General features: G+C 40.7%; 1 protein-coding gene across 1 annotated transcript in view; it reads left to right on the forward strand.

Moving 5' to 3' along the window:
• Positions 1-3,656: 3,656 nt before the first annotated feature.
• The window catches only part of PPA1 (inorganic pyrophosphatase 1), a 34,140-nt gene continuing 10,272 nt past the window's right edge, over positions 3,657-27,524 (forward strand). Inside the window, exons 1-6 of the mRNA XM_052640321.1 lie at positions 3,657-3,803; positions 6,003-6,061; positions 19,102-19,155; positions 19,968-20,087; positions 22,032-22,118; positions 22,981-23,107. Of these exons, the coding sequence (XP_052496281.1) occupies positions 3,740-3,803; positions 6,003-6,061; positions 19,102-19,155; positions 19,968-20,087; positions 22,032-22,118; positions 22,981-23,107 (511 nt within the window). The 5' untranslated portion in view covers positions 3,657-3,739. The remainder of the gene's footprint in view (positions 3,804-6,002; positions 6,062-19,101; positions 19,156-19,967; positions 20,088-22,031; positions 22,119-22,980; positions 23,108-27,524) is intronic.

Consider the following 27,524-nt stretch of genomic DNA (forward strand, 5'->3'; position numbering starts at 1 on the left):
CCACCGTCTTTTACCCGGGTCACTGCAACAGACTTCTCATGGTTCTCTCTGCCTGTTCTTGCTAAACTTGAATCGAAGCTTCAAGCTGCTAACAGAGCCACTTAAAAAATTTTTTGTGTGTTTTATTTATTTATTTGGCTGCGTTGGGTCTTAGTTGTGGCATGTGGGATCTTTGCTGTGTCATATAGATCTTTCACTGAGGTGCATAGACTCTGTAGTTTTGTGGCACTTGGGCTTAGTTGCCCCACAGCATGTAGGATCTTCGTTCCCCTACCAGGTATGGAACTGGAATCCCCTGCATTGCAAGGAGAATTCTTAACCACTGGACCACTAGGGAAGTCCCCAGAGCTACTTTTAAAAGCAATTCTGATCATGTCACTTTCCTGCTAAAAACACTTACCAGTTTTTCATTGCTCCTTCAGAAAAAGTCCAATCCTTGTATCATACCTTCCAAGGCCCTCCTTGGAAGTCATTTAACTTTGACCTCTTCTCTGGTTTCATCTCTTAATACACTCTTTCTGGCTTCTGTTTTCTCCTTTTTGCTTTATTAACCACTTCTAATCTTTTAGGTCATAAATTAAGGATCATTTCTTTGAAAAGTTTCCCTGCTCCTATAATGCAAATCCTTGTACCTCCTTTATCACTCTGCTTATCCAAGCCTTTTTTCTTTTTTGGCCTTACCTCCACAGCTTGTGGGATCTATTAATAAGTTCCCTGACCACAGACTGAACCTGGGCCATGGCAGTGAAAGCCTGGAATTCCAACCACTAGGTCACCAGGGAACACCCTCTACTTATCCAAACTTATTGCACGTACTTGTTGAAGTCTGTCTTCCCTTCAGACTACAAGTTCTGTGGGGCCCACAACCATGTCTTTTGAAGCACTACAACCCTACCACCTAGCAGAGACAACAGTTATGAGTGTTAAATAAAACGTAGTTATAAATTTGAAAGTTTTCCTGTTATAGGACCTATAGGTGGTAGTTGACACCAAAATTATACATGAGATAACCTAGGGAGAGGGTATCTCTAGAGAGAAAGCACATGAGAAGTTAGAAAAGTAGTGATGATCCAGACGAAGAGATGGCTAAAGAGGAGAATGAGAAAAGAGGGGCCAGAGAAGTAGGAGGGATGTCAGAAGAAAATGCAGTCACAAAGCCAAGGAAGAGAGAGGGCATCAGGGAAGTTGGAGGTTCCTAACGGAGAAGGCAATGGCACCCCACTCCAGTACTCTTGCCTGGAAAATCCCATGGACGGAGGAGCCTGGTAGGCTGCAGTCCATGGGACTGCTGAGAGTTGGACAGGACTGAGTGACTTCACTTTCACTTTTCACTTTCCTGCATTGGAGAAAGAAATGGCAACCCATTCCAGTGTTCTTGCCTGGAGAATCCCAGGGACGGCAGAGCCTGATGGGCTGCCGTCTATGGGGTCGCACAGAGTCAGACACAACTGAAGCGACTTAGCAGCAGCAGCAGCAGCAACAAGGCTAATTACAGCAAACAGCAGGATGTGGACTAAAAAGCACCATTGGATTCAGTTATAGAGCAAGAGAGACAACATTTGAGAACAGCTGGGTTCATCCTTTGTCAAACCATTATACTTAAGAAGGTATTTTTGCTCTCCTTTTCATCAATTCCTCTACCTATTGTTCTGGCAAAGAGTCATTAAAACACCTACTCTAGGCCAGGTAGTGTGCTAGGCTCCAGAGGGATATGAGAAAGAGAACAAGGTCCAAAGGGCCTGTGGGGCTCACTGCACCTGCCCGCAAGGGAAAGTTACACAGCACTGACTTGTGCCTGAGCAAAGGCAGGATTTGGCTTTTTTCTGGGCTTGGTACTGATTGGCTCTCCCAAGACATTCAATAAAACAAGAGCTAGTGTGCAAGTCCAGAGGTCAGCAAGACTTTATTTTCTTGCTCTTAGTAGCAGGAAGCAAAAGGGAAAGTGCATGTGGCAGACGATTGCATCATTTCCATCTGTTCACAAGTCAGTTACACATGAGATTCTGGGGTTCTTCTAAGAAAACTAGCTCTATCTGCTTAGAGGTAGAAAACTGACAGCGCAGTTCAGATTCCACACCCTTTTAAGAAACTCTCTGAAGGTGAGCCTACTTAGTGTTCACTCTGCAGAGATACCGTTAGCTTTCAGTAATGTGTTGCATTACTGACTAAACTACTGCTCTACTCTTTTCTTTTTCCTGCCCTTGTGTTCCAATTACGGTAAAGCTGTGTGGTATAGTGTTTAAAAAGGTCAGTGAGTCATGGCTTTCTCAAGATTAATGAGAGTTTGGATGGAGACAAGGGAAGGATACTGCCACTAACTGGAAAATTAACTTACTAGGTTTTCGTTTAATACAGGGAACATCTCATTTTACATATTAGACATTGTTTTTTGGGGAAAAAGAGTTTAAATCAAAATATCTTTGAGGCATATTATCTTTTATGTCGTAGAAAATCAAGATTATTTAAAGAGGCCCAACCCATCAAAAATTTTAAATAAAACCAGGCATTCTCTGAAATAACTTTTTAATCAAATTAGTGAATAATTATTGCTTAGAGGATTTTGAAATTTACATAAAAAACCCAACATACAGAACTGGGGATGTAAGTGATATAAATTATCTGCCCATAACGTCAATCAGACTTTAGCTTTTGGGGGCTCGCCGAACACCATGAAACAGTGGTATAAAAATAAGCTTCAAAGAGCTTGTGCCTGAGAGAAACGTCCTCAAGGGACTCTGAGTTCAGGCCTGGACTTTTCCAATGCTTCCATTTGAAGTCCTAAGGGCATGGGGAGTGTTGGGCAAGCAGAGGGTGCGGACTTAATCCTCTGCAGATAAGCGTGGGAATAACAAGTTACACTTCCTGAGTGCTTACAAGCCAGCTCTTCCTTTCTTTTCCATATTTGCAATTTTTTGGGCCACACCACGTAACACGTGGGATTGAATCCGTACCCCCTTCAGTAGAAGGGCAGAGTCTTAATCACTGGACGTCTAGGGATGTTCCTCCCTAGATGGACGGATCTTCACGTCCATCAACTCGGTTCATCATCCCTGCAACCTTTGAAATCTTTACTCTGACCAGCTCCATTTCCCAGGTGGGAAACTGAGTCAGACGTTAACAGTAATTTGCTCGATGTCACACGCTAGAACGTGATGGAGCTCCTACCTAGCTGGGAACCATTGCAGCTTGGTGTCAGTAATATGCCTTAACTTTGCTTAACGGATCAGAAAATTGCTCCCGCCTGGCACAGATCGTCAGGTAAAGCAGCTGACTCCTATGAAACTTCTTTTAAGATAAGGAATTACTCTGCGGAGAAGGGTGTGTGAGTCAAAGGTGAGCTCCCAGTGTGAGCGACATGTCAACAGTCAATTCTTAGGTGGTCCAAGCTGAGAACTGGTTTACCCTCCTAGGCCAGAGGCACAAAGCCCGCCAGGTCAGAAGGATCACGGCCAAAGCCGGCCGCCAGCCACGTGGCCCAGCCTGCGAGCTGAGCGGCGGTCAGCGGAGGCGCGGCCCGAGGGGGTGGAGCTAGGGCGCCGGGACTCGCCAGCCTTACGAAGTGCGCCTGCGCATGGGGTGGGTGCGAGCGCGCCAGCGGCGTTAAAGGCGGCTCCCCGCCCTGCTCGCCGCGCTAGTCTCCGCAGTGCGCAGGCGCGTAGCTCACTTCTTGTCAGTCGGCGCCGCGTGCGGCTTTGTGGCTCTGAAGCAGTAGCAGCGGCGGCGGCTGGTCTCCGGCACGATGAGCGGCTTCAGCAGCGAGGAGCGCGCGGCGCCCTTCACCCTCGAGTACCGAGTCTTCCTCAGTGAGTGTCGGAGGCCCACGGCCCCTCCCTGCCAGCCCGCCCATTCATTCCCGGGCCTCGCTTCAGTTCCCGCTCCAGCAGTTGCGACCCGCGCTCGGCTCGTTGTCTCGGGCGCCCGCCGGCCTCCTCCTCCGGTCCCGGGGACTTGGGCGGCGGGTCTAGGAGGGCCTGGCCCGCATTTGACACGTCCCGCTCGCGCGTCGGACGGCGTGGATAGGCGTCCCCATTTCACACGCCCGATTGGACCTGAACCTGCGCCAGGCTCGTTTCGCAGGTGTCCGGCTCAGGCAGTGTCTGATGGGAAAAGGACACCACTGAGCCACCCTAAGTAAGGTGTCTTGGGCTAAGCTAATGCCCGGAAGAGGATTATTCAGTTCGAAGGAACGGGGTGGGGGAGAGGAGGTGATGGTGGTGACATCTTAAGACCTTAATTCCTCCACTGTAGCTCAGATTGTGGGGACCTGGCGGGGTCAAGTCCAGGCCCACGTCCTGTAGACGGGGAAACTGAGGCCCGGATCAGGAGCGGTCAGTAGAGGACTGGACCGGTCCCTCTGAGGTCCCAGTGGCGCTTCTGTCTCCCTGACGGTTGGTTTCCCGTAGCCCTGATGCTGGAAAGATGCCTTATGAAACAGAAAGCTGTTCCCCTCCCGTCAAACAGGTGACGTCAGTCGGGCAAGCATGAGTAAGAAAGTGCCAAGTTTTGGCCCCTGGGCCGGGGGATCGCGTCTAAGGGGTACCCATCCAAAGTATGCACTTAAAGGCTGTAGGCTCTGCTTTCCTTTAGCCTCCTAGGTGGGGGAAAGCTATCTCTTGTTTATCTTTATCTTCTTACCATTCCCCACCCCCTCCACCCTTCCAAGGTTATTAGAGATAACGGAGGCGTTTCTCTTTTAACTGCTTCACTATTTTGTTCCAGAGGAAATGGGCAGGTGCCTTGAGTTCTATGAGTTCCGGGTATGAAGAGCAGTAAAGAGACGGGAAGAGGGGATACACGGTTAATATTTAAAGAACAAAGCTCCTAGCCTAAAGTAGCCTCGTATTAGAGGAAAAGGAAAGTGAGCTGTAAAGTTACACAACTAGTTGAAGTTCAGACTGCCATTTAAAATCCAAAAAAGTGTGGGACCTCCCCCACCCATTTTATGAATTTCGGGATTCAGCAACAAGGGCAGTGCAGAAACCTTTGACAAATAATTCACTGAGCAGTTTTCCTGGAGTTAGTGTTGGCTCCAGAATTTCTCTGTAGGAGGGACTTAGAGAAGTGACTCTAGTTTGAAGGTTCGGGGATGATACGGTAATTGTTTTCAAGTTATATTTACATAAAAACAATTTTTACTCAGATTATGCATAGGTAGTGAGTACTGTATAATTTTAATTAAAAAAATTATAGACTTCTTCGCATCCTTCTTTAATAGAAGTTTTTACCTCTATAATGTTAATTTGCCAATCTTTTTAAAACTGATAGTGGGTTGGATCACAAATCACTGTTGACTCTGAAGGGTCATTGGGGGTGGTCACCGCTCAATTTTTCCTATTCCACCTTGGTTTTTAATCATGAAGGAATGCAATGTGGACTAAGCCTTAAGTTTCTTAAAGAATAGTAAGGAAGTTTTAGAAGTACTTTTTGGATATGGGAGCTAGTTCTCTAGAATACAGAAATTGCCTGTTAAAGTGAGTTACTAGATTATCCTTAAGAAAAATTATGATCTCAGATGGCTCTGTCTCCCTGGAAATACCACTTAAAGCAACATGGTTTACAATTTGACAAATTGGTCCCCTTCCTTCTCCCTGAACCCAGGTATGTCATTAGCTCTGTTAACTGATGTAAGGTCAAACAATTTGCTTGCCTTTTGTATACCAGAAACTGCAGACAGGCTCTGGGGTACACAGGTTTGTAAAGCAGTCCCCACCCTCACCAGAGGTTAGTACCTCCTAGACCCCTAAGGAGCAAGTAGAATGAAAACCTAACCTGGCCTTGGAGCAGTCAAGTATAAAACCAGTTTCTCTGGGGTGGGAATAAAATCTGGCGAGTGGTATTGATATAGGGAGGAGAGGGTATGTAGGATATCTCTATACCTTTTTCTCAATTTTATTGTAAATCTAAACATTCTCTTAAAAGAAAAAGTCTTGAAAAACCTGTACTTCATGCATCTGGAAATGTAATTAACCAATAAAAGTAATATTTTCTAATTGATTTTTCAGAAAATGAAAAAGGACAATATATCTCTCCATTTCATGATATTCCAATTTATGCAGATAAGGTAAGACCTCATTCTCTGACCATAGTCTTTTTGCTCAGCTCAGTTAGTTTGACATGCGGATTTTCTTATATGTCTTAACAAGTGCTTAAGATGCCTCATTGTGCTAAAGGTGCATTGACTAAAGGTGTGGTAAAGGTGTGTTAAAGGTGCATTGACTAAAAAGGATACTGTCTTCGATTCAGATTTTTTTGGTTAGAAGAAGCAGCTATAATTTGGAGGAGTAGAGGAACAGAAACAAATGTATTAAAGCTGCCTGGGGTAAAAAAACCCACCAGAATTGCTGGTAACTCGTTCAGTCTTTATTTTCATTTTTGCCTTTTTGTATTTCCTCATCTCTTTGCAAAGAGCATGTATTGTTTGTGCAAATTTAAATAGTTTTTTTCTTAAGCCATTGCTTGTTTTATGCTCCCTCCCAATAGGAAAAGTTTATATATATTTAGTTTATACATACAAGGACAAATGTCTGATTCCTTTTTATACCTTTAAGGTTTTTTGTTTTTTATTCAGCCAGGAAACTTGACCCACAGTGAGTGCAAATCTTTTAGATGTTAATACATAATACCTGTGAATATCACATTCCAGTGTTTGTCTAGAATAATAAAGATGAAATCTTATCCTTATGTGTACTGAGTCTTACTTTTTTTCTGTGCTGGACTATCAGAAATAGATAAATTAATTGTACTTCTACCAGAAAGATTGCTACAGTTCTGTCCTGACACTTGGACACTGGCAGCAAATCTAATCTGTGTGTTGCTTCTGAGTAGCCTGCCTGAGCTGGGTTCTAACTGGAAGCAGTGGAGCAAACAACCCAAGGCCAATTATGTGGCATAGTTACAGGAGAGACCTCTAATTGGCATGTGTTCTCCGGTGGGATTCTCAAAGCTGTACTTATTCAGAACGTTTTAATTTGTTACATCTGATTTCCTGGGAGTTGATATGAACTGCAGAATCCTTCTTTCCTCTTGAAGTGGCGTCATTTGGTTGACTTGGCATCATTTGGTTCGCTTGAATTGTCTTGTATAATTAGTAATCAAAGTACTTTGCAGTTACATTTCAGACCATTTTGAATAATCAAAAGGTATAAAATGATGACCTTAAGTTTATTGATACCTTGACATACAGATGTAGTAAGGAAGGAAACCATTTTCTTGACATATAGCTGGGTTTGTGTGTGTGTGTGTTCATAGCATCTTAGCCTGTTGGGGTTGCTGTAACAAAATACCTAGACTGGGTAGCTTATAAAGGGCAGAAATTTGTTGCTTGCAGTTCTGAAGGCTAGAAGGCTGAGATCAGGGTGCCAGCATGTCTGGGCAAGGGCCCTTTTCTGGTCATAGAGTCCTAGCGGTTTGTGTGGTGGAAGGAGCTGGGCCTCTCCCTGGAGCCGCTTTTGTAGGGCACTGATCCGATTCACGAGGATTCCACCCTTGTGTCTTAAGCATTTCCCAAAAGTCACACTTGCTGTACCATCACTCTTGAGGGTTAAGATTCCAACATACGAGTTTTGGAGGGACAGAAACATTTAGCCCGTAGCTGTAAGTTATTGGACAATATTCTAGCCTAGGACCAGAAAAATCATAGCAGTTATGGTGCCTAGTCTTGTTGCTGCTACAAGTTACCCCAAAATAGGAAGCTGAGATTATTTTTGATGTTGTGTAAAACATCTTTACTCTGGTTACCCTACAACTCCTTAATGTCTTACACAGGACTGTTGTATCTGTAATCTGGGATTACTCAAGTAAAGAGTCTGCCTTTGTACCATCCTGGTGGTGGTTGGTGGTGTAGTTGCTAAGTCATGTCTGACTCTTGCAACCCTGTGGACTGTATGTAGCCCTCCAGGCTCCCCTGTCCATGGGATTTCCCAGGCAAGAATACTGGAGTGGTTTGCTATTTCCTTCTCCAGGGCATCTTCCCCACCCAGGGATTGAACCTGATCTCCTGCATTGCAAGCGGTCTCCTGCAATGCTGGGGTTTCTTTACCTCTGAGCCAGCGGGGAAGCCCCTTTGTACTATCCTGGGCTGGCTTAAGAGCACAAGTTCTTGCAATGACAATGGATTTCACCAGTGGTCAAGACCTCAGTGAACTGAAGACTCCTGCCTTAGAGGCAGGAATCATTTTTGTTTTGTTTTTAAGGAAGTTTAGTCTATACAAAACTTGGGTGTGGTACACATAACTTATTTTGGATTCTAGCCTGAATAAAAGATCTGATTAATTCCATTGGTTACAGAAGAGTGTGATATTTTGGGGAAAAAAAATTCAGTATGATTAAGTTTATGTAAATACATTTCTGAGTGGGTACACATAGACTTTATCCCTAATGTGCCCTGCAGTTTGAGGGATGATAATGAGGGAATGTGCCTTTAACACAACTCCGCTCTATAAGGAAAAAGTGCCCAAAGGGTTGTATTCTACTCCACATCAGGACCTTTCAATGTAGGTAGAATTTGGGAATTCTAGGGTGGTCCAGTGCTTAAGACTCCTGCTTAGACTATAGGGGGCATGGGTTTGATCCCTAGTTGGGGAAGTAAGATTCTGCATGCTATATGGTGAAGCCAAAAAAAAAAAAATGAGGACAGTAAGTATTTGATTTCTTATTATGTGTCATTAGATAATCAATCCAGCCCATTCTGGAAATCTTTGTGACTCGGATACCCTACTTGGGTTATTTCCAAATCCACTGGGTGAAAGTGAAGGAGGGACTCACTGGATATTTAATTGTAGGGATATTCTTTGCTCTGGGTCTATTTTGGGGTCAAATATAAAACCATCTCTAGCTCAAAGTGTATTCTGACTTAAAACTTCTGAGATAACAGAAAATTTAAGTATCCAGAACATAAACAGGATAAATGGTATGAAACACTGGGTAGATTAAAAAGCTTTATCAAAATCAAGCTGTATCAAAATCTTAAAGTGCTCGAGTATCATGAGTTGATATTCTAATTTTAGAAGTTTGGTATCTTCTGTTCCGTATCTTAAACTTCTGTGTTGCTGCTGCTGCTAAGTCACTTCAGTCATGTCCGACTCTGTGCGACCCCATAGACGGCAGCCCACCAGGCACCCCATCCCTGGGATTCTCTAGGCAAAAGCACTGGAGTGGGTTGCCATTTCCTTCTCCAATGCATGAAAGTGAAAAGTGAAAGTGAAGTCCCTCAGTCATGTCCGACTCTTAGCGACCCCATGGACTGCAGCCTACCAGGCTCCTCCGTCCATGGGATTTTCCAGGCAAGAGTACTGGAGTGGGGTGCCATTGCCTTCTCCAAACTTCTGTGTTAAATACCAGTTATAACCATATAGGCTTCTGTAATGGTTTTCAGGTGACTGTTGGGAGAATATGTAAATATGGAACTTTTTGCCTTTAAAAAAAGCCAAGCTTCTAATCAAATGGATGGTGGCTCTAGAAACTGAACAGGATATTTTCTGCAGTTGTGCACCATTCTTAACTTTTTAAAGATACTATCTTACTATACCTGAAATTTCTAGAGGAGATATGCCACCCAAGTGGATGCTTTTTAGATTATTGTTGACCCTTGAGCAATGTGGGCTTAAGGCCCCTACTGGCTCATGATTTACAGTTGGCCCCCTGTACTCCTCCCTATCCGGGGATTCAATTGACAGATCATGTAGTTCTGTAGTATTTACTATTGAAAAAAATCCACATGTAAGTGAACCTACCCAGTTCAAACCCAAAGTGTTGTTCCAGGGGTCAGTGGTACTCACTTCCTTACAGGGGTTGCTTTGTTTTGAATCTTCTATTTGTTTTTATAGACAGTTTTATAAATGAAACTTTAAAGAATGTCACTAAATTAATAATTTAAATACTGTTCCTCTTCTCCAACATTATATGTATATAGACTGGTTGGAATTTTGTGTTTCCCAAACCGAAGTTCGAACTGGGAACATAGATGAAAAGTGATAACAAAACTTAATTGGCATGTTGTAACTAAGAATAAACTCCTATTTTTTCCCCCCTCAGATGAGCTTTAAGATGGCTAAATTTTAAAAACAGATATCCTGACCGTAATCTCTGGTTTATCAATTTTGTCAAAAAGGTAAAGTTATAAAACAAACTTGAAACAGACTCATATAAAGAGAACAAACTCGTGGTTGCCTGAACAGGGATGAGGGAAATAGTTATGGGAGATTGAGGTACAATCTCCCAGTTATAAAATAAGTTATGGGGATGTAGTACAGCATGGGGAATATAGTCAATAATATTGTAATCACTTTGTATGGTGACAGATGGCAACTAGGCTTATCATGGTGATGATTTTATAATGTATATAAATATCAAATCACCATGTGGTACTCCTGAAACTCATATTTTAAGTCAATTATATGTCAATAAAAAAAATAAAAAGACAAAATTTTTTGGATGGATTTGACTTTAAAAAAAGTTGTGATGATTAAATATGCATCTAATATGCATTACAATGCCTGGCTTATAAAGTCTCAATATACACTAACCAAAAAAACACACAAAAAACCCCCACAATAGATGATGATGTTAACCACAATGACTGGTTCTGTGCGAAGGCTTTCAGAGCTCTGTTGTAGAAAGATCACTGAACTGGGAGTAAGAAACCTTGGTTTTAGGCCTGGTTTTGCCACGAACTATCTTGGTCTTATTGAGCAAGTTGCTTCACCTCTGAGCCCTGTTGGTCTTAGTGGGTGTTTTAGATTACATTGAGCACCATGCTAAAGCCCTTATGTGGATTATCTCCTTTAGCCGACATTCCAATCTCCAGGCTGGGTTCTTTCATTACCTTAGTTGTCCAGGATCACCAACCAGTATTCATAAGCAGCAGTGGCAGGATGCAGACCCCGGTGTTAGAACCTGCGTTTTCACCATTGAGCCACACTGGCTCAAGTGAGAACGGGTGGCGGATTTTCCTCTGTGCTTTTTGGTATTTTCCAGATTTTCTACAGTTGATATCTCTTTGATATTTATGAAGAAAAAAGGAGGGGGGCAGAAAAAAGAAAAAAAAGTTTACTTTTTTTTTTTTTAACTTAGAATTCAAAAGAAATGAGTAAGAACTTTTTTCATTTGGGAAGGCTGTAAACTCTTCTAGTTTGGGGATTCTTGGTGGCCTTGAGACCCTGAATACTCATCGATGGGTTTCTGAGGTTCTGAGATGTTTCTGAAATTGCAGTTTGGTATAAGTGTGCATTTTTCTTGAAAGAGGTTCTGTGGTCAAAATTCTTAGTCATTGCAAATCATAGGAAAGGTTGACAGCTCAATATGCAGACTCTTGCTTGATTTTATAAAGATAAGAAAGTAAACAGGGTTAAGCTATCTATTTCCAAAATTTAGTCATCTTAAAGCTCATCTGAAGGGAAAAAATAGGAGCTTATTAGTTATGTCAATCAAGTTTTACTACTTTCTATGTGTGTGGTATATGGCAGTGTACGTTACCAAATACAGGAGTTTTATGAAACTGCTATGAGTAAAAATTCGTGTGATTGGAGAACAAATGAGCATTACTGAATCGTGTTTGTTTTTAAACTTTAATGGGTTAACTATCTCCCCTGGACACTTAATTTGTTGAGCAAAATTTTTTTTTGTTGATGTAAATCATGTTTTCCTTTGTGAAATTATTATTTAAATGAATAAGGGGCACACAAGTGAACTTTGGTAATCACGTTTCTTTTGTGTCAGCTTCTCCAATAGACTTTTGTTACTTGTCATTGAAAGAGTTTCAGGAGCCCATTTTTAAAAATTTATTTTTCAGCTCTATAAAGATATAATTGTCAAATAGTCATTGTATTTAAGGTGTTCAGTGCGATATTTTGGTATATGTAAACGTTGTGAAATGATCCTCTTAATCATATTCATCAGCCTCTCCATCCACCTCATTTATTTTGGGTATGTTTGGTAAGATCTACTATCTTAGCAGAATTCATAGAACAGTGCTATACATTAGATCTTCTGAACTTATCATTCTTATAACTGAAAATCTGTACCTTTTGATCAACATTCCCCCCATTTCTCCTACCCCTCTAGCCCCTGGCAACTATCGTTCTACTTTCTGTTTCTATGAGCTCAACTTTTTTAGGTTCCACATACAAGTGAGATTATGCAGTGTTCGTTTTTCTCTGACTTAATTCACTTACATGGTATCTTCCGCATTCATCCATATTATCAGAAATGGCAGTGTTTCCTTTTTTTTTTAAGGCTGAGTGTTCCATTTGCGTGTGTGCGTGCACGTGTATCACATCTTCTTTGTCCACTCACCCACTGATGGACACTTGGATTGTTTCCATATCTTGGCTGTTGTGACTAATGCTGCCGTGAGTGACGCCGTGAAGATCTCTCTTTAGGATTCTGATTTACTTTCTTTTGGACAGATGCCCAGAAGTGCGACTGCTGGATCATATGCGATAGTTTTCTTGTGTGTGTTTTGAGGCACTGCCATGCGTTTTCCATAACGGTCGAATTTACAACCCCATCAACAGCGCACAGGAGGAACTCTCGTGGGCTCTTCTGATAGGAATTTTATATTTCAAAAATACTCTAGAGGTTAGAGAAAAAAATAAGGCAAGCTGTCCTTTTTTTTTTTTTAGCCTCTTCCTCCATATCTACTCTTGATAAATTTAGAAGAAAATTCTTTCACCACTGTTTTTCCCCCAAATTTTATTGCAAAACAGAAAAATAAAAGGATGGTGGAATCAGGATGAGTTCATATTTCTTCCTAAGTCTGGTATATCTACTTGATTTCTGAAGTTATTTAGAGAAACATGAAGAATCAACATGGAAATGCTAATTTAAGCCACTTAGGCAATTTTGCAGTACAGCATGTCATGAGGCATTCATAAGTCTTCCAATAAAGACACAATTTGACGTTACTACTAAGATTCATGGGTGGGATGTAATTAAGAATATGTTCCCTATATATGTACTTAATTATGTTAGTAGTAACAGCTTACCTAATAGTCGTAGCCTATTCATTAGTAAATGACCTGTCAGGCTACTGACTTGATTCACAAGAAAATTCACCAGTTTGGAAATGAGACCTATGCTCACTGTAATGCTCCTGTTTAATCAATGAAGTTAGAAACCTGATTGAGATATAGGTTGATTTCTTCTATTTCTAAAGCAATTTTATTTTAAATCTTTTTGATTAATGGAACACTATGATTTAGAATTTCTGATCTCCTTAGAATCTGGACAGCTATAGCGTTAACATTTTCGTCTTCCTGATGAAATGATTATAAGTCTGGCAGTCAGACTGATGGCTGTGTTTCAGACTTTGGAAGCTGTGGGTTGTCTTTCCCCTGCTTCCTACAGCCTTGTCAAGGTCATCCTACTAGGAATTAGTAGGATGTAGCTTCTTAGAAATTAGTAGCTAATTCCTAAGAAGTACCAAACCTTCAGGCTTTCTTTCTCTGAAACTGTAATCTGGGAGCTGAAAGCTTAATGCCAGAGCAAGGATTTAGAATCCAAAACACAGCAGGAGTAGAGAACAGTTCTGAGAAGCCTTAACAATGGGAATAACAAGATAATAAATCCAGGATTGAGCTAAGTAATAGTTGAAACCAGTTAGGATTAAACAAAGAAAGCATGAATTTTTAGGTAGTATTTAAATGCCATAAACATTGGAAATATTAGAATGCATAATTTTTTCCAATTTTCTAATTTGTAAAATACACATAACATAAAATCTACTATCTTTAACTACTTTGACATATACAGCTCAGAGGTATTAAGTACATTCATCTTGTTTTGCAACCATCATCACTCTCCGTCTCCAGCACTCTCTTCATCTCGCAAAACTTAACATTCTATATACCCATTCCCATTCTCCCCCATCCCCAACCCCTGGAAACCACCATTCGGCTTTCTGTCTCTATGAATTCGATTTCTCTGGATACCTCATGTGAGTGGAATCATACAGTAATTTGTCCTTTTGTGACCTGCTTATTTCCCTTAGCGTAGCGTCCTCAGGGCTCATCCCCACTGCGGCACGTGTCAGCATCTCTTTCCCTTGTAAGGCTGAATGGTATCCTATTGTATGTACATACCACGTCTTGCTTATCCATTCGCGCGTTGACGGACACTTGGATGCTTCTGGACACTTGGATGCTTCTGCGTTTTAGCTATTGTGAATGATGCTGCCACGAACATGGGTGTACGGATCTCTTCAAGACCTGCTTTCACTTCTCGGGGTGCGGGCCATACACCCAGAAGTGGAGTTGCTGGATCATATGGTAATTCTATTTTTAATTTTTTGAGGAGCCACCGTGCTGTTTTCCACGGTGGCTATACCATTTTACCTTCCTGTCAACAGTGCACAGGAGTTCCAAATAGAATGCATAATGTTTTAACAGAAAAAGGGTTGCTTTTTTTTCCCCAGTAGTAGTGGAGTGATTGGTTGAATTTCTCATATCAGTTGCCCTGAAAATCCCGAGTATCATTGTGTGCCTAGTGGCAGCTCCCTGAGCTGCAGACCTGGTGTCTAGGAGAAACAAACTGTTGTTTACTAGTAGTTCCTTCTAAAGAATAAGAACATCTTCCCTTTTAAAATATCAAAATAATTGAAAAACACCCTCTTTTGATAGTAATTGATGGGGAAAGTAGTGACTGTAAGTTATTACGCATTCATTGCTCTAAAAAAAGAGACAGTAGCTACTTACACTTGAAAAATCGCTAAATATTCATTTTACATAGTCCCTCACCTTGATGTGTGGACTTCAGGCTTTAGCCTGAGGCCTGTAAGCTAAGTGATGTGGTTCAGAACTCAGAACTCCTCGGGAGGTGAAAAAGCTTGAAATCTGTTCACTGCTTGTATCTGGCACAAAACGGTGGTGCTCAGTACATATCTGTTGGTGAAAAATGAGTGAATGGTCCCTGAGGCTTCTTGCAGGATACTCTTTGCTATTTTTGGCTCAGCTAATTTCTAAGAAGTACCAAACCTTCAGGCTTTCAGAGTTCTTCTGTTTTCTGTAGTTTTTTCCTGAAAGATGTTCTGTTTCCTATAATGTTGTTTCTTTTTCTTTCTTTTCTTCTACATTCTTAATAGTTTATGTAGGTTTGTAGTATTAGATAATGTGGTTTTTGAGGATCTCTATGTATTTGTCAATTAATAAAGCGGTCAATGTATTTTCCAAACTTTGAATCTGATTTTTATTCCCTCCTTTTTTTTAACTTGAGGTGTTTTATTCATTTGTTGATATTTTATTTTAAAAGATTAGCCAGTATCCCAGACTTAGAACAAACTTCTGGTCTCCAGAAAGTAAGAATGAGGGGAGGAGATAGTTAGGGAGTTTGGGATCGACATGTACACACTGCTATATTTAGAATGGATAACCAACAAGGTCCTACTGGGTAGCATAGGGAACTCTGCTCAATGTTAGGTGGCAGCCTGGATGGGAGGGCAGTTTGGAGGAAAATGGATAAATTTATACGTATGGCTGAGTCTGTTTGCTCTCCCCCTGAAACTATCACGATATTGTTAATCAGCTATATTTTAATACTAAATAAAGTTAAAAAAAAAAAGGCAGTTTCCTTAGTGGTCTGGTCTCAGGTAATCTTTTCATGTAGTAATAGCTCCATCTTGTGGACCTTAAGGGTATTACTACTGTACACTTTTAAGTTCTGACTTGTTTGCAAATGTGCAGATCTTTAACACTTGAGGCGTAGACGTGGTGCTAGCTACTAGACGCTTCCAATGAGTAGAATGACATGTAATCACGTATTGAGTCTGAGGTTTCCTACCCATGAATAATGTGTTACTCTTTCTAAAACCACACAGTTATGACTTCAGGGATAGAGCAGTTTACTGAGTCCTGGATTTAAATAATGTCTCCAGTTTTGGGGCTTCCGTGGTAACTCAGCTGGTAAAAAAATCAGCCTGCAATGCAGGAGACCCTGGTTCGATCCCTGGGTTGGGAAGATCCCCTGGAGGAGGGCATGGCAACCCAGTCCAGTATTATGGCCTGGAGAATCCCCATGGACAGAGGAGCCTGGTGGGCTACAGTCCATGGGTGGGCAAAGAGTTGGATACAGCTGAGCAACTAAGTATAGCATAGCACCATTCTTTGGGTTTTTTATGTTGTATAGAGTAGGTGTCAGAAGCGTTGGAGCAGAAACTGAGGAATACTGTAGTCTCCCTTAGTTTGACCAAGAACTTAAATAAGTGACAGAAGTTTTAGCCTCTTGAATATAAATCTGTGTAGCTTTCTGCTTAGCCAAAGCAGCAGCAAGGTAACTACTGTCTGGAAACCTTTGGCTTATTTCCTGTACTGATCCTATGAGTCCCTGTTTTTTGATGCAAAGTAGCAAAGAAGTAATTCTAATAAGTGTGCCACTAAGTGATTTTCATTTTAAATCATTGTTTAAAATATGCATGTTTATAAAAGTAATGGCAGATTTGGCATCATGTATGCCCTTTTATAGAAGTTTTAAACTAAAAAACTGCATTTAAAATTTTATTCCTTGGTAAAAAATAACTTTATGACTATATAAAGCATAGTTGTATTGAGAGACTCTTTCAAGTTGATACTTGACTCTGGTATACAAAGGAGGTAACAAAGTGATTTTTCTTTAATTGAGTTTTTAGTAAGCATCTGAGATTTTTTTTAAATATATCATTCAATTTCAAATAGTCGATTTAAGGCTGTAAACGGATTACAGTAGAACTGTCATTGGTTAAAACATTTTTGGAGCATAGTATTTTATCTTAATAGTATTTTATATACAGAATACTGTAAAATACTTGATAGTATTTTATATATAGAAGAGCCATACAAAAAAGATCTTCATGACCCAGACAACTACAATGGTGTGATCACTTAACTAGAGCTAGACATCCCGGAATGTGAAGTCAAGTGGGCCTTAGGAAGCATCACTATGAACAAAGCTAGTGGAGGTGATGAATTCCAGTTGAGCTATTTCAGTTCCTAAAAGAGGATGCTGTTAACGGGCTGCATTCAATATACCAACAAATTTGGAAAACTCAGCAGTGGACACAGGACTGGAAAAGGTCAGTTTTCAACTCATTGCCAAAGAATGTTCAACCTACAGCACAATTGTACTCATCTCACACACTAGCAATGTAATGCTCAAAATTCTCCAAGACAGGCTTTAACAGTATGTGAACTGTAACTTTCAGATGTTCAAGCTGGATTTAGAAAAGGCAGAGGAACCAGAGATCAAATTGCCAACATCTGTTGGATCATCGAAAAAGCAAGAGAGTTCCAGAAAAACATCTACTTCTGCTTTATTGACTACACCAAAGCCTTTGACTGTGTGGATCACAACAAACTGGAAAATTCTTCAAGAGATGGGAATACCAGACAACCTGACCTGCCTCCTGAGAAATCTGTATGCAGGTCAAGAAGGAACAGTTAGAACCAGACATGGAACAACAGACTGGTTCAAAATTGGGAAGCGAGTATGTCAAGGCTGTATATTGTCACCCTGCTTATTTAACTTATATATGCAGAGTATATCATGCAAAATGCCGGGCTGGATGAATCACAAGCTGGAATCAAGATTGCCAGGAGAAATATCAATAACCTCAGATATGCAGATGACACCACCCTTATGGCAGAAAGCAAAGAACTAAAGAGCCTCTTGATGAAAGTGAAAGAGGAGAGTGAAAAGTTGGCTTAAAGCTCAACACTCAGAAAACTAAGATCATGGCATCAGGTCCCATCACTTCATGGCAAATAGATGGGGAAATAATGGAAACAGTGAGAGACTTTATTTTGGGGAGCTCCAAAATCACTGCAAATGGTGACTGCAGCCCTGAAATTAAAAGATGCTTCCTCCTTGGAAGAAAAGCTATGACCAACCTAGACAGTATATTAACAAGCAGAGACATTACTTTGCCAACAAAGGTCAAAACTATGCTTTTTCCAGTAGTCATGTATGGATGTGAGAGTTGGACTATAAAGAAAGCTGAGCACAGAAGAATTGATGCTTTTGAACTGTGGTGTTGGAGAAGACTCTTGAGAGTCCCTTGGACTGCAAGAAGATCCAACCAGTCAATCCTACAGGAAGTCAGTCCTGAATATTCATTGGAAGAACTGATGCTGAAGCTGAAACTTCAGTACTTTAGCCATCTGATGCGTAGAGCTGACTCATTTGAAAAGACCCTGATGGTGGGAAAGATTGAAGGTAGGAAGAGAAGGGGATGACAGAGGAAGAGATGATTGGATGGCATCACCGACTTGATGGGCATGAATTTGAGCAAGCTCCCGGATTTGGTGATGGACAGGGAAGCCTGGAGTGCTACAGTCCATGGGGTCACAAAGAGCCGGACACAACTGAGCAATTGCACTGAACTGATTGTATCTTCTATGTCAAGCTTCTTGTCTTTTGAGGAGTACCTGATTTTTAAAATCAGCCAAACTGGGGCTTCCCTGGTGGCTCAGTGGTAAAGAATCTTGTCTGCCAGTGCAGGAGACATGGGTTTGATTCATGGCCCAGGAAGATCCCACGTGCTGTGGAGCAACTAAGCCCGTGCACCACAACTACTCAGCCTGTACTCTAGAGCCCGGGAACCACAATTACTGAGCCCGTGTGCCTAGAGCCCGCGCTCTGCAAAAGGAGAAGCCGGAGCACAACGAGAGAGTTGCTCCCACTCACTGCAACTGGAGAAAAAGCCCGTGCAGCAATGCAGACCCAGCACAGCCAAAGATAAATAAAATTATTTCTAAAAACATAAAAACAGCAAAGTTGGGAGAATAATGTGGGTAATCAAGCTGATTGATTTTGTTTGTTCTGATTTGGGGTTTAAATAAATGTTCTGATTTGGGGTTTGTCTTCTAAACCGCCTCAGATAGAAGCTTTTGATAGATTACTCAAAAGTATTTTGAGTAATTGCGCTGTCGCTGGAGGAAATGCATAGCTGTTGGAGGTGGTTGCTTTGAAGATGGCTCTCCTCAGAGATACAAGTTCTGCTATGTTTAAAACTGTTTTCTGTATAGGAACATTCTTTGCATTCCATCCTTACAACATTTTATTAAGAAACTTGGTATGTTTATTGAAGTAAGAGGACAGAGGAGCTCCAGTGACCATCTCCCCTTCTCTGTTTTCCAGGAAGTGTTTCACATGGTTGTTGAAGTACCACGCTGGTCGAATGCAAAAATGGAGGTATGTTTCACCTTTGCTAGTCAGATAGAGGATGTCAGGTTTGGTCTGGTCACACCGATTTGCTCATTGGCTAAACAGCTCAAGTCCAAGGCTGTCATCTTTCTAGTCCCAGTCGGTTTTCCAGTTGTGTCCCCCCTTACCTGCCTGTCTTGCTTCTGTGCCCCAGTTAAACTCAACCATTTACTCTGTGCAAACATGCTACACTTTTTCCTTTCCCACGCCTGTGCCTCCGGCACTCCTCAAACCGAGAATCACCTTTTTCTCCTTTGTCTTCTCTTTAATTCCTTTGTTGACACCTCCATGTAGTCAACAGGCTTGCTTCAGTCACCCCAGCCATAAAAATAATTTTATTGGAATTTCTGTCACATTGTATTAATTTATTCTGATGACATCTAATAAATTTGGCTTTTTGTTATGGATATCCATAATAGTTGCTATCACTTAAGCTTTTTGACAGTAATAAAACTTCATATGTAATAGACAAATATTTGAATAATTCTAAATGCTTTAAAGGAAAGCTGAAGTTAGATATTTTCTCAAATGTTAGGATTTATTCTAGCTAGTTTTAATTTTTGCTTTCTGAAATTAGAACATGTTCTTTTCCCCATCTTGTTCATTCCTGTGTACCTCAAATAAAATTTCCCCTTACAGGCTGATTATGATGAAACTTTTATTTTAAATTATGAAAGTGTTCGGGATAAAGATGTATCGTGTAAATGGAACTAGGGGATGCCTATTTCATAATTCCTTAAATCCCTATTTGAATATATTTCACATACAAACATACAATGATTTGAAATTTTTTGTTTCAGATTGCTACAAAGGACCCTTTAAACCCAATTAAACAAGATGTGAAGAAAGGAAAACTCCGTTATGTTGCAAATCTGTTCCCTTATAAAGGATATATCTGGAACTACGGTGCTATCCCTCAGGTCTGTCTCTGTGCAGTTGTGAGAAATGTACTTTTCAGCTTAGCTTACGAAAATTTAACCTACTACTTAAAAAAAAGACTTAAATACCTACAAAAAGTTGTTCCTATAGTAGGTTATAAAAACATAGGGGGTAATTAACTCATTTTAATACTTCCTTAAATAACTTATTTTCAAGATAAACTAAAAGGTAATTATTTCACATTTGAAAGATTGTTCTTCTCTGAAATATCTGTTTTTTTTAACATGGACTGGTTATAAACTACACAAATTCTTTCATTATAGATTGAGTAGTACATCTGTTGCAAAATTAGAGCTTAAAAGCACCGATTTTTTTGCACCACCTAGAAGAGGGTACAAATCCAAGTCTGCCACTTTCTAGATTTTCTAACTTGCTTCTGCTTCTTCCTCCCTGAGATGGTAATATTCCCCCCTGAAATATTCCTAGTACATAGCTCATGTGGCTGTTTGAGGAATCAAGCACTTAGAACCTGGCACATGTAAGTTCTCACAGCTGTTGACTTTTATCTCTATCATCCAGATTGCTCCTTCTTTGTGGTAAAGTAATAATGAAGTTCTGTTTTCCTAAACAGTCACCCCTTTGAGGTGAGGGGATACCTGCATTGTTTACCAATTTATCCCTAGCACAACAGCAGTGTGTCTAGGCTCTAATTTCATATTTGAGTAAAGAATCACTAGAATTCAGTATACATTCAGTAATGTATACTGAATTCTAGTTTGATTAAACCAATGCTGTGACACTTAAGATTTCTAAATATCCAATTTATTTTCTCCCTGCTGATTGTTTTTATTAACCATTAAGTCTACTAAGTGGAATCTACTGTGAAACAACCTATAAGTTACTAAAACATAGGGCAAACCCATCTAGCTTGTGAAGTGAAAGTTGCTCAGCTGTGTCCGACTCTTTGCGACCCCATGGACTACACAGTCCGTGGAATTCTGCAGGCCAGAATACTGGAGTGGGTAGCCGTTCCCCTCTCCAGAGGATCTTTGAACCGGGGTCTCCCGCATTGCAGGTGGATTCTCCGCCAGCTGAGCGACACGGGAAGGCCATCTAGCCTGTAAGGTAATCACCGAGTCTAAGCTCAGCACCTCACCTTGTGCTGCAGTTGATTCACTGCTTAGCCTGGAAACGTCGTCCCTCTGGGAAAACATTGCTGAGATACTTCTCTCTTCTGTAGGTTGAATTTGGTTTTGTTGGGTCTGGTCTTCTTTTCCCCATCACTTTTATCTCCCTGCCTTTACTCCAGCTGAGTAAGCAAACAAATCCAAGAAATATGTTCTAGGTTGGGAGGGAAAAGAACCAAAGCAGCAGCTGCTCTTCAAATTGAACTTCCTGACAAGCACAGCCCGTCCTTTCCCCTTCGCCGTGCTCTGTGAGGACTCTGCCTCACAGTTTAGCAGGAAAGAAACCTGGCCGCTTAAATTTTCAGCAAATCCTGATTAAACTACTCATTCTTGATCCTGACCAGTGATGACATTTTTGCCATCAGCACATGTCATTTCCATCTTGATATTACCACCTACCTGTCTCTGCTTGGAGACATCTTTTAAAGAAAGTCTAGTTAATAGAGTAAGTACTAAGAGCTCACCAAAGCAGTTTTCTTTGAATCCATTTTTTTAAGTGAACATCTGGGTCTACATTTGTTTGCGTATTGTCTTGGTTATTAGGTAGTTGGTTTTTTCTGTTTAAAATAGGATCATTATCCATTTTAAAGCTTAACAGGAGCCCATCATTTAATTAAGGTTATTGTGGTAGTTAAGATATGAATAGAGGATTCATTTTGATGAGAAATAAATAGCTGAAGATTCCTATTTTGCAGAACAATCATGGGATGTTATCTTTTAGTGCCAACGTGGTGCACTTTTGTCATTAACACATATAGGAATAATACACTCTTAAGTTTTATTTTCATTTTTTTTTAGACTTGGGAAGACCCAGGACACAATGACAAACACACTGGTTGTTGTGGTGACAATGACCCAATTGATGTGTGTGAAATTGGAAGCAAGGTAATAGAATCGGAAATATTTTTCTTTGAGATGAGAGCAATGAAATCTACAAAGTTCTTACTTTAAAAAACATTGTAAATAAAATATATGAATATCAGTGAAGAAATGATGTCTCTTTGGTTGATAAAAGCATCCATTCCATTCTAAGCATTTGTACATTATAATTTGTAATTTAAACCTAGCCTAGGAAAAGATGTATATTATATGCATGTGTGTGAAAGAACTGGACATGTTGTGCATTGCTTTAAAAGGCAGATGAGGAGTCAGTGGATGAAGGGTACCAGGAGGCAACAAGGCAAACCCTGCCTCAGGATTTGGAGTGACTAGTGAATTGGCCCCATGGGGGTTAAATAACCCCACATGTTGGGGGTTTATGGTAGAGATTCCTCTATCAAGTAGAGTTGTTCTAAGGTTCTAACTATGGTTATTTTCCTTTTTTTTTTTAATGGTTATTTTCTTTATGATTTTTCCCAGCCTCAAGAAAAGAGCAAGCAACTGAAAAGAAAGTTGTCATTCAGTTGCTTAAGTCATAAAGTTCAGGCTTATTGTATGACTTACCTAACTCAGTGACTTCTATAAAATAAAAGGTAAAGACAGTGCATTAAAATAGGTGTTTGAAACAAACTCTGGAGCACTTATTCTTCAGCACAAGCAATGACAGTTTAAAAAACATGAATCACCCTCAACTCTGATAGGATTAGTGGACATTCACTTGGTTAGCTTTTTAAAAATTGTTTACAGGAACCATCTTAAGTTTGTAGAAATTTGGTGTGTTCCTCATTTCCTATTATCCACCAAGGAAAACTGTTCTTCCAGAGTTTGAATCTGTAGTTTTGACCTAGCTGTGGTTTTTGACTCTCAGGTGTGTGCACGAGGGGAAATTATCAGAGTGAAAGTTCTGGGCATTCTGGCGATGATTGACGAAGGGGAAACCGACTGGAAAGTCATTGCTATTAATGTGGAAGATCCTGATGCAGCCAATTATAATGGTAAGAAAATATGCAGGGTCTGGACCCTACCCAGTACCAGACTTAACCTGTAATGACAGTCGTTAAGCCCATGCCTTCAAACTGTTAAAGGATGGAGGAGCGAAACATTTGACAGAGCACTGTGATTTCTGCTGCTGAACCCCTGTGGTTAACTGCATAAGCTTTCTCCTTCATTCCAGGACAGGAGAAATCTGGTAGTTTGTCTTTCCTGTTTTCTTCTTTCCTTTTCCACATGCTAGCACTTACTTGCTCTGTTTTTTAAAAAATAAAAAAATTGAGATGTATATGCCACGTGTCATAAAATTCACCATTTTGAAGTTTCCAGTTCCATGGGTTTGATACATGCACTAGGCTGTTAACCGCCACCGCTATCTGATTCTAGATCATTTTTACCATTCCAGCAGAAAATCCCACATGCGTTAACTGTCACTCCCTATCTCCCCTTCCCTCAGGCCCTGGCAACCACCTAACTATTGCCTGTCTCTATGGATCTGCTTGATCTGAACATTTCACATAAATGGGCTCACATGATATCTGACTTCCTTCACTTAGCATGCTGTTTTCAGGGTCCATCTACGTTGTAATGTGTATCAGTACTTTATCCCCCGCTTTTGTTCGTGGTAAAATTAACATAAAATTCAGTATCTTGACTGTTTTAAAGGGTGGAATTCAGTGGCATTTAGTATATTCACAGTGTTGTGCAACCATCACCACTTATCTCATTTCAGAACATCCTCATCACCCTGAAGGGAAACTCTGTACCTTTAAGTACTTAGTCACCCCTGTTCCCTCCTCCTCCGAGGCCCCGACAATCACTTACCTGTTTATGTCTCTGTGAATTTGCCTATTCTGGATACTTCATATACATGGAATTGTAAAATATATGGCCTTCTGTGTCTGGTTTCTTTTTACTTAGGTTTTCTAGGTTTACCCATGTTGTAGCATGTATTAGTACTTCTTTTTTTAATGGCTGAGTTATATTCTGTGGTGTGGATATATATCACATTTTGTTGATCCATTCATCTGTTGATGGACATTTGGGTTCTTTTTGGCTATTAGGAATAGCGCTGCTGCTATGGACATTCCTGTATAAGTTTTTGTGTGGACATGTCTTTTTAATCCTCTTGGATGAGCAAGCTCTGGGAGTTGGTGACGGACAGGGAAGTCTGGCGTGCTGCAGTCCATGGGGTCGCAGAGCCAAACACAACTGCGCGACTGAACTGACTGACTGGGTGTATATACCTAAGAGGGGAGTTTCTGAGTGAAATGGTAACTCTTAATGTTTAGCCCCTTGATGGTGATTTAGTTGCTAAGTCGAGTCCAGCTCTTGCAACCCCATGGACTATAGCCCATCAGGCTTCTCTGTCCATGGAAATCTCCTGGCAAGAATTCTGGGGTGGGCTGTCATTTCCTTCTGGATCTTCCGGACCCAGGGATTGAACTGGGCTTTTCCTGCATTGTGGGCGGATTGTTTATCAACTGAGCTACCAGGGAAGTCCCATGTTTAGCCCCTTGAGGAACTGCCAGATTTTTCCCAAAGCGGCTGCACCGTCTTACAGTCCTGAAAGGGTTCCAATTTTTCTGCTTCCTTGCCAGCATTAGTTATTTATCTTTTTAAAGTATAGCCATTCTAATGGGGTGTATCATCATATTTTTGAGCTATAAGACTGCTTCAGATACTAGACCTTTATCAGATATATATGGTTTGTCTGTATTTTCTTCCATTTTGTGGATTTGTCCTTTTGTTTTCTTAATGGTGTCCTTTGAAGTACTCATGGTTTTCATTTTGATGTAGTCTATTTTTTCTTCTATTGCTGTGCTTTGGGTATCATATTTAAGAAACCATTGCCTAATCTAAGGTCACAAAGTTGTTTCCTTCTAAGAATTTTATAAATTCAACTCTTACATTATTCCTTTCTGTTGTTATTTTTACCTTTCAGAGTATCATCTCATATATGTTTAAATATGCATATTTGCATATATATATATACACACACACAAACTCATTTAAAAAGGATGCAACACCAACCCTTTAATAGTGCAATGGGAAAAAAAGATGGAGACTGACTTTTTCTTTCAGATACTTCTGTATTATTTAAATTTTATACATTGAGAGTGCATTCCTTCATTTAGTCCTAATACTGTTCGTCACTGTGTCCATTTTCACACGTGCTATTTAAACAAGAGTTCAGTTCAGTCACTCAATCGTGTCTGACTCTTTGTAACCCCATGGACCGCAGCATGCCAGGCCTCCCTGTCCATCACCAACTTCCGGAGTTTACTCAAACTCATGCCCATTGAGTCTGTGATGCCATCCAACCATGTCATCCTCTGTCGTCCCCTTCTCCTCCTGTGCTCAATCTTTCCCAGCATCAGGGTCTTTTCAAATGAGTCAGCTCTATGCATCAGATGGCCAAAGTATTGGAGTTTCAGCTTCAGCATCAGTCCTTCTCAAGAATATTCAGGCCTGACTTCCTATAGGATGGACTGGTTGGATCTGCTTGCAGTCCAAGGGACTCTCAAGAGTCTTCTCCAACACCACAGTTCAAAAACATCAATTCTTCAGTGCTCAGCATTCTTTATAGTCCAACTCTCACACCCATACATGACCACTGGAAAAACCATAGCCTTGACTAGACGGACCTTCGTTGGCAAAGTAATGTTTCTGCTTTTTAATATGTTGTCTAGGTTGGTCATAGCTTTTCTTCCAAGGAGGAAGCATCTTTTAATTTCATGGCTGCAGTCAACATCTGCAGTAATTTTGGAGCCCCCCAAAATAAAGTCTGCCACTGTATCCACTGTTTCCCCATCTATTTGCCATGAAGTGATGGGACCGGATGGCATGATCTTCGTTTTCTGAATGTTGAGCTTTAAGCCAACTTTTTCACTCTCCTCTTTCACTTTCATCAAGACGCTCTTTAGTTCTTCTTCACTTTCTGCCATAAGGGTGGTGTCATCTGCATATCTGAGGTTATTGATATTTCTCCCAACAATCTTGATTCCAGCTTGTGCTTCTTCCAGTCCAGCGTTTCTCATGATGTACTCTGCATATAAGTTAAATAAGCAGGGTGACAATATACAGCCTTGACGTACTCCTTTTCCTATTTGAAACCAGTCTGTTGTTCCATGTCCAGTTCTAACTGTTGCTTCCTGGCCTGCATACAGATTTCTCAAGAGGCAGGTCAGGTGGTCTGGTATTCCCATCTCTTTCAGAGTTGTCCACAGTTTATTGTGATCCACACAGTCAAAGGCTTTGGCATAGTCAATAAAGCAGAAATAGATGTTTTCCTGGAACTCTCTTGCTTTTTTGATGATCCAGCAGATGTTGACAAATTGATCTCTGGTTCCTCTGCCTTTTCTGAAACCAGCTTGAACATCTGGAAGTTAGGGTTCACATATTGTTGAAGCCTGGCTTGCAGAATTTTGAGCATTACTTTACTAGCATGTGAGATGAGTCCAACTGTGTAGTAGTTTGAGCATTCTTTGGTATTGCCTTTCTTTGGGATTGGAATGAAAACTGACCTTTTCCAGTCCTGTGGCTACTGCTGAGTTTCCAAATTTGCTGGCATATTGAATGCAGCACTTTCACAGCATCATCTTTTAGGATTTGAAATAGCTCAACTGGAATTCATCACCTCCCCTAGCTTTGTACTTGACTTGACATTCCAAGATATCTGGCTCTAGGTGAGTGATCACACCATCATGATTATCTGGGTCATGAAGATCTTTTTTGTACAGTTCTTCTGTGTATTGTTGCCACCTCTTCTTAATATCTTCTGCTTCTGTTAGGTCCATACCATTTCTGTCCTTTATCGAGCCCATCTTTGCATGAAATGTTCTCTTGGTATCTCAGATTTTCTTGAAGGGATCTCTAGTCTTTCCCATTCTATTGTTTTCCTCTATTTCTTTGCACTGATCACTGAGGAAGGCTTTCTTGTCTCTCCTTGCTATTCTTTGGAACTCTGCATTCACATGCTTATATCTTTCCTTTTCTCCTTTACTTTTTGTTTCTCTTCTTTTCACAGCTATTTGTAAGGACTTCTCAGTCAGCCATTTTGCTTTTTTGCATTTCTTTTTCTTGGGGATGGTCTTGATCCCTGTCTCCTGTACAATGTCACGAACCTCCGTCCATAGTTCATCAGGCACTCTATCAGATCTAGTCCCTTAAATCTATTTTTCACTGCCACTCTACAATTGTTAGGGATTTGATTTAGGTCATACCTGAATGGTCTAGTGGTTTTCTGCACTTTCTTCAATTTCCATCTGAGTTCAGCAATAAGGAGTTCATGATCTGAGCCACAGTCAGCTCCCAGTCTTGTTTTTGCTGACTATATAGAGCTTCTCCATCTTTGGCTGCAAAGAATATAATCAATCTGATTTCGGTGTTGACCATCTGGTGATGTCCATGTGTAGAGTC

This window comes from Budorcas taxicolor, chromosome 5, assembly GCF_023091745.1.
Source record: "Budorcas taxicolor isolate Tak-1 chromosome 5, Takin1.1, whole genome shotgun sequence".
NCBI classification, from domain to species: domain Eukaryota; kingdom Metazoa; phylum Chordata; class Mammalia; order Artiodactyla; family Bovidae; genus Budorcas; species Budorcas taxicolor.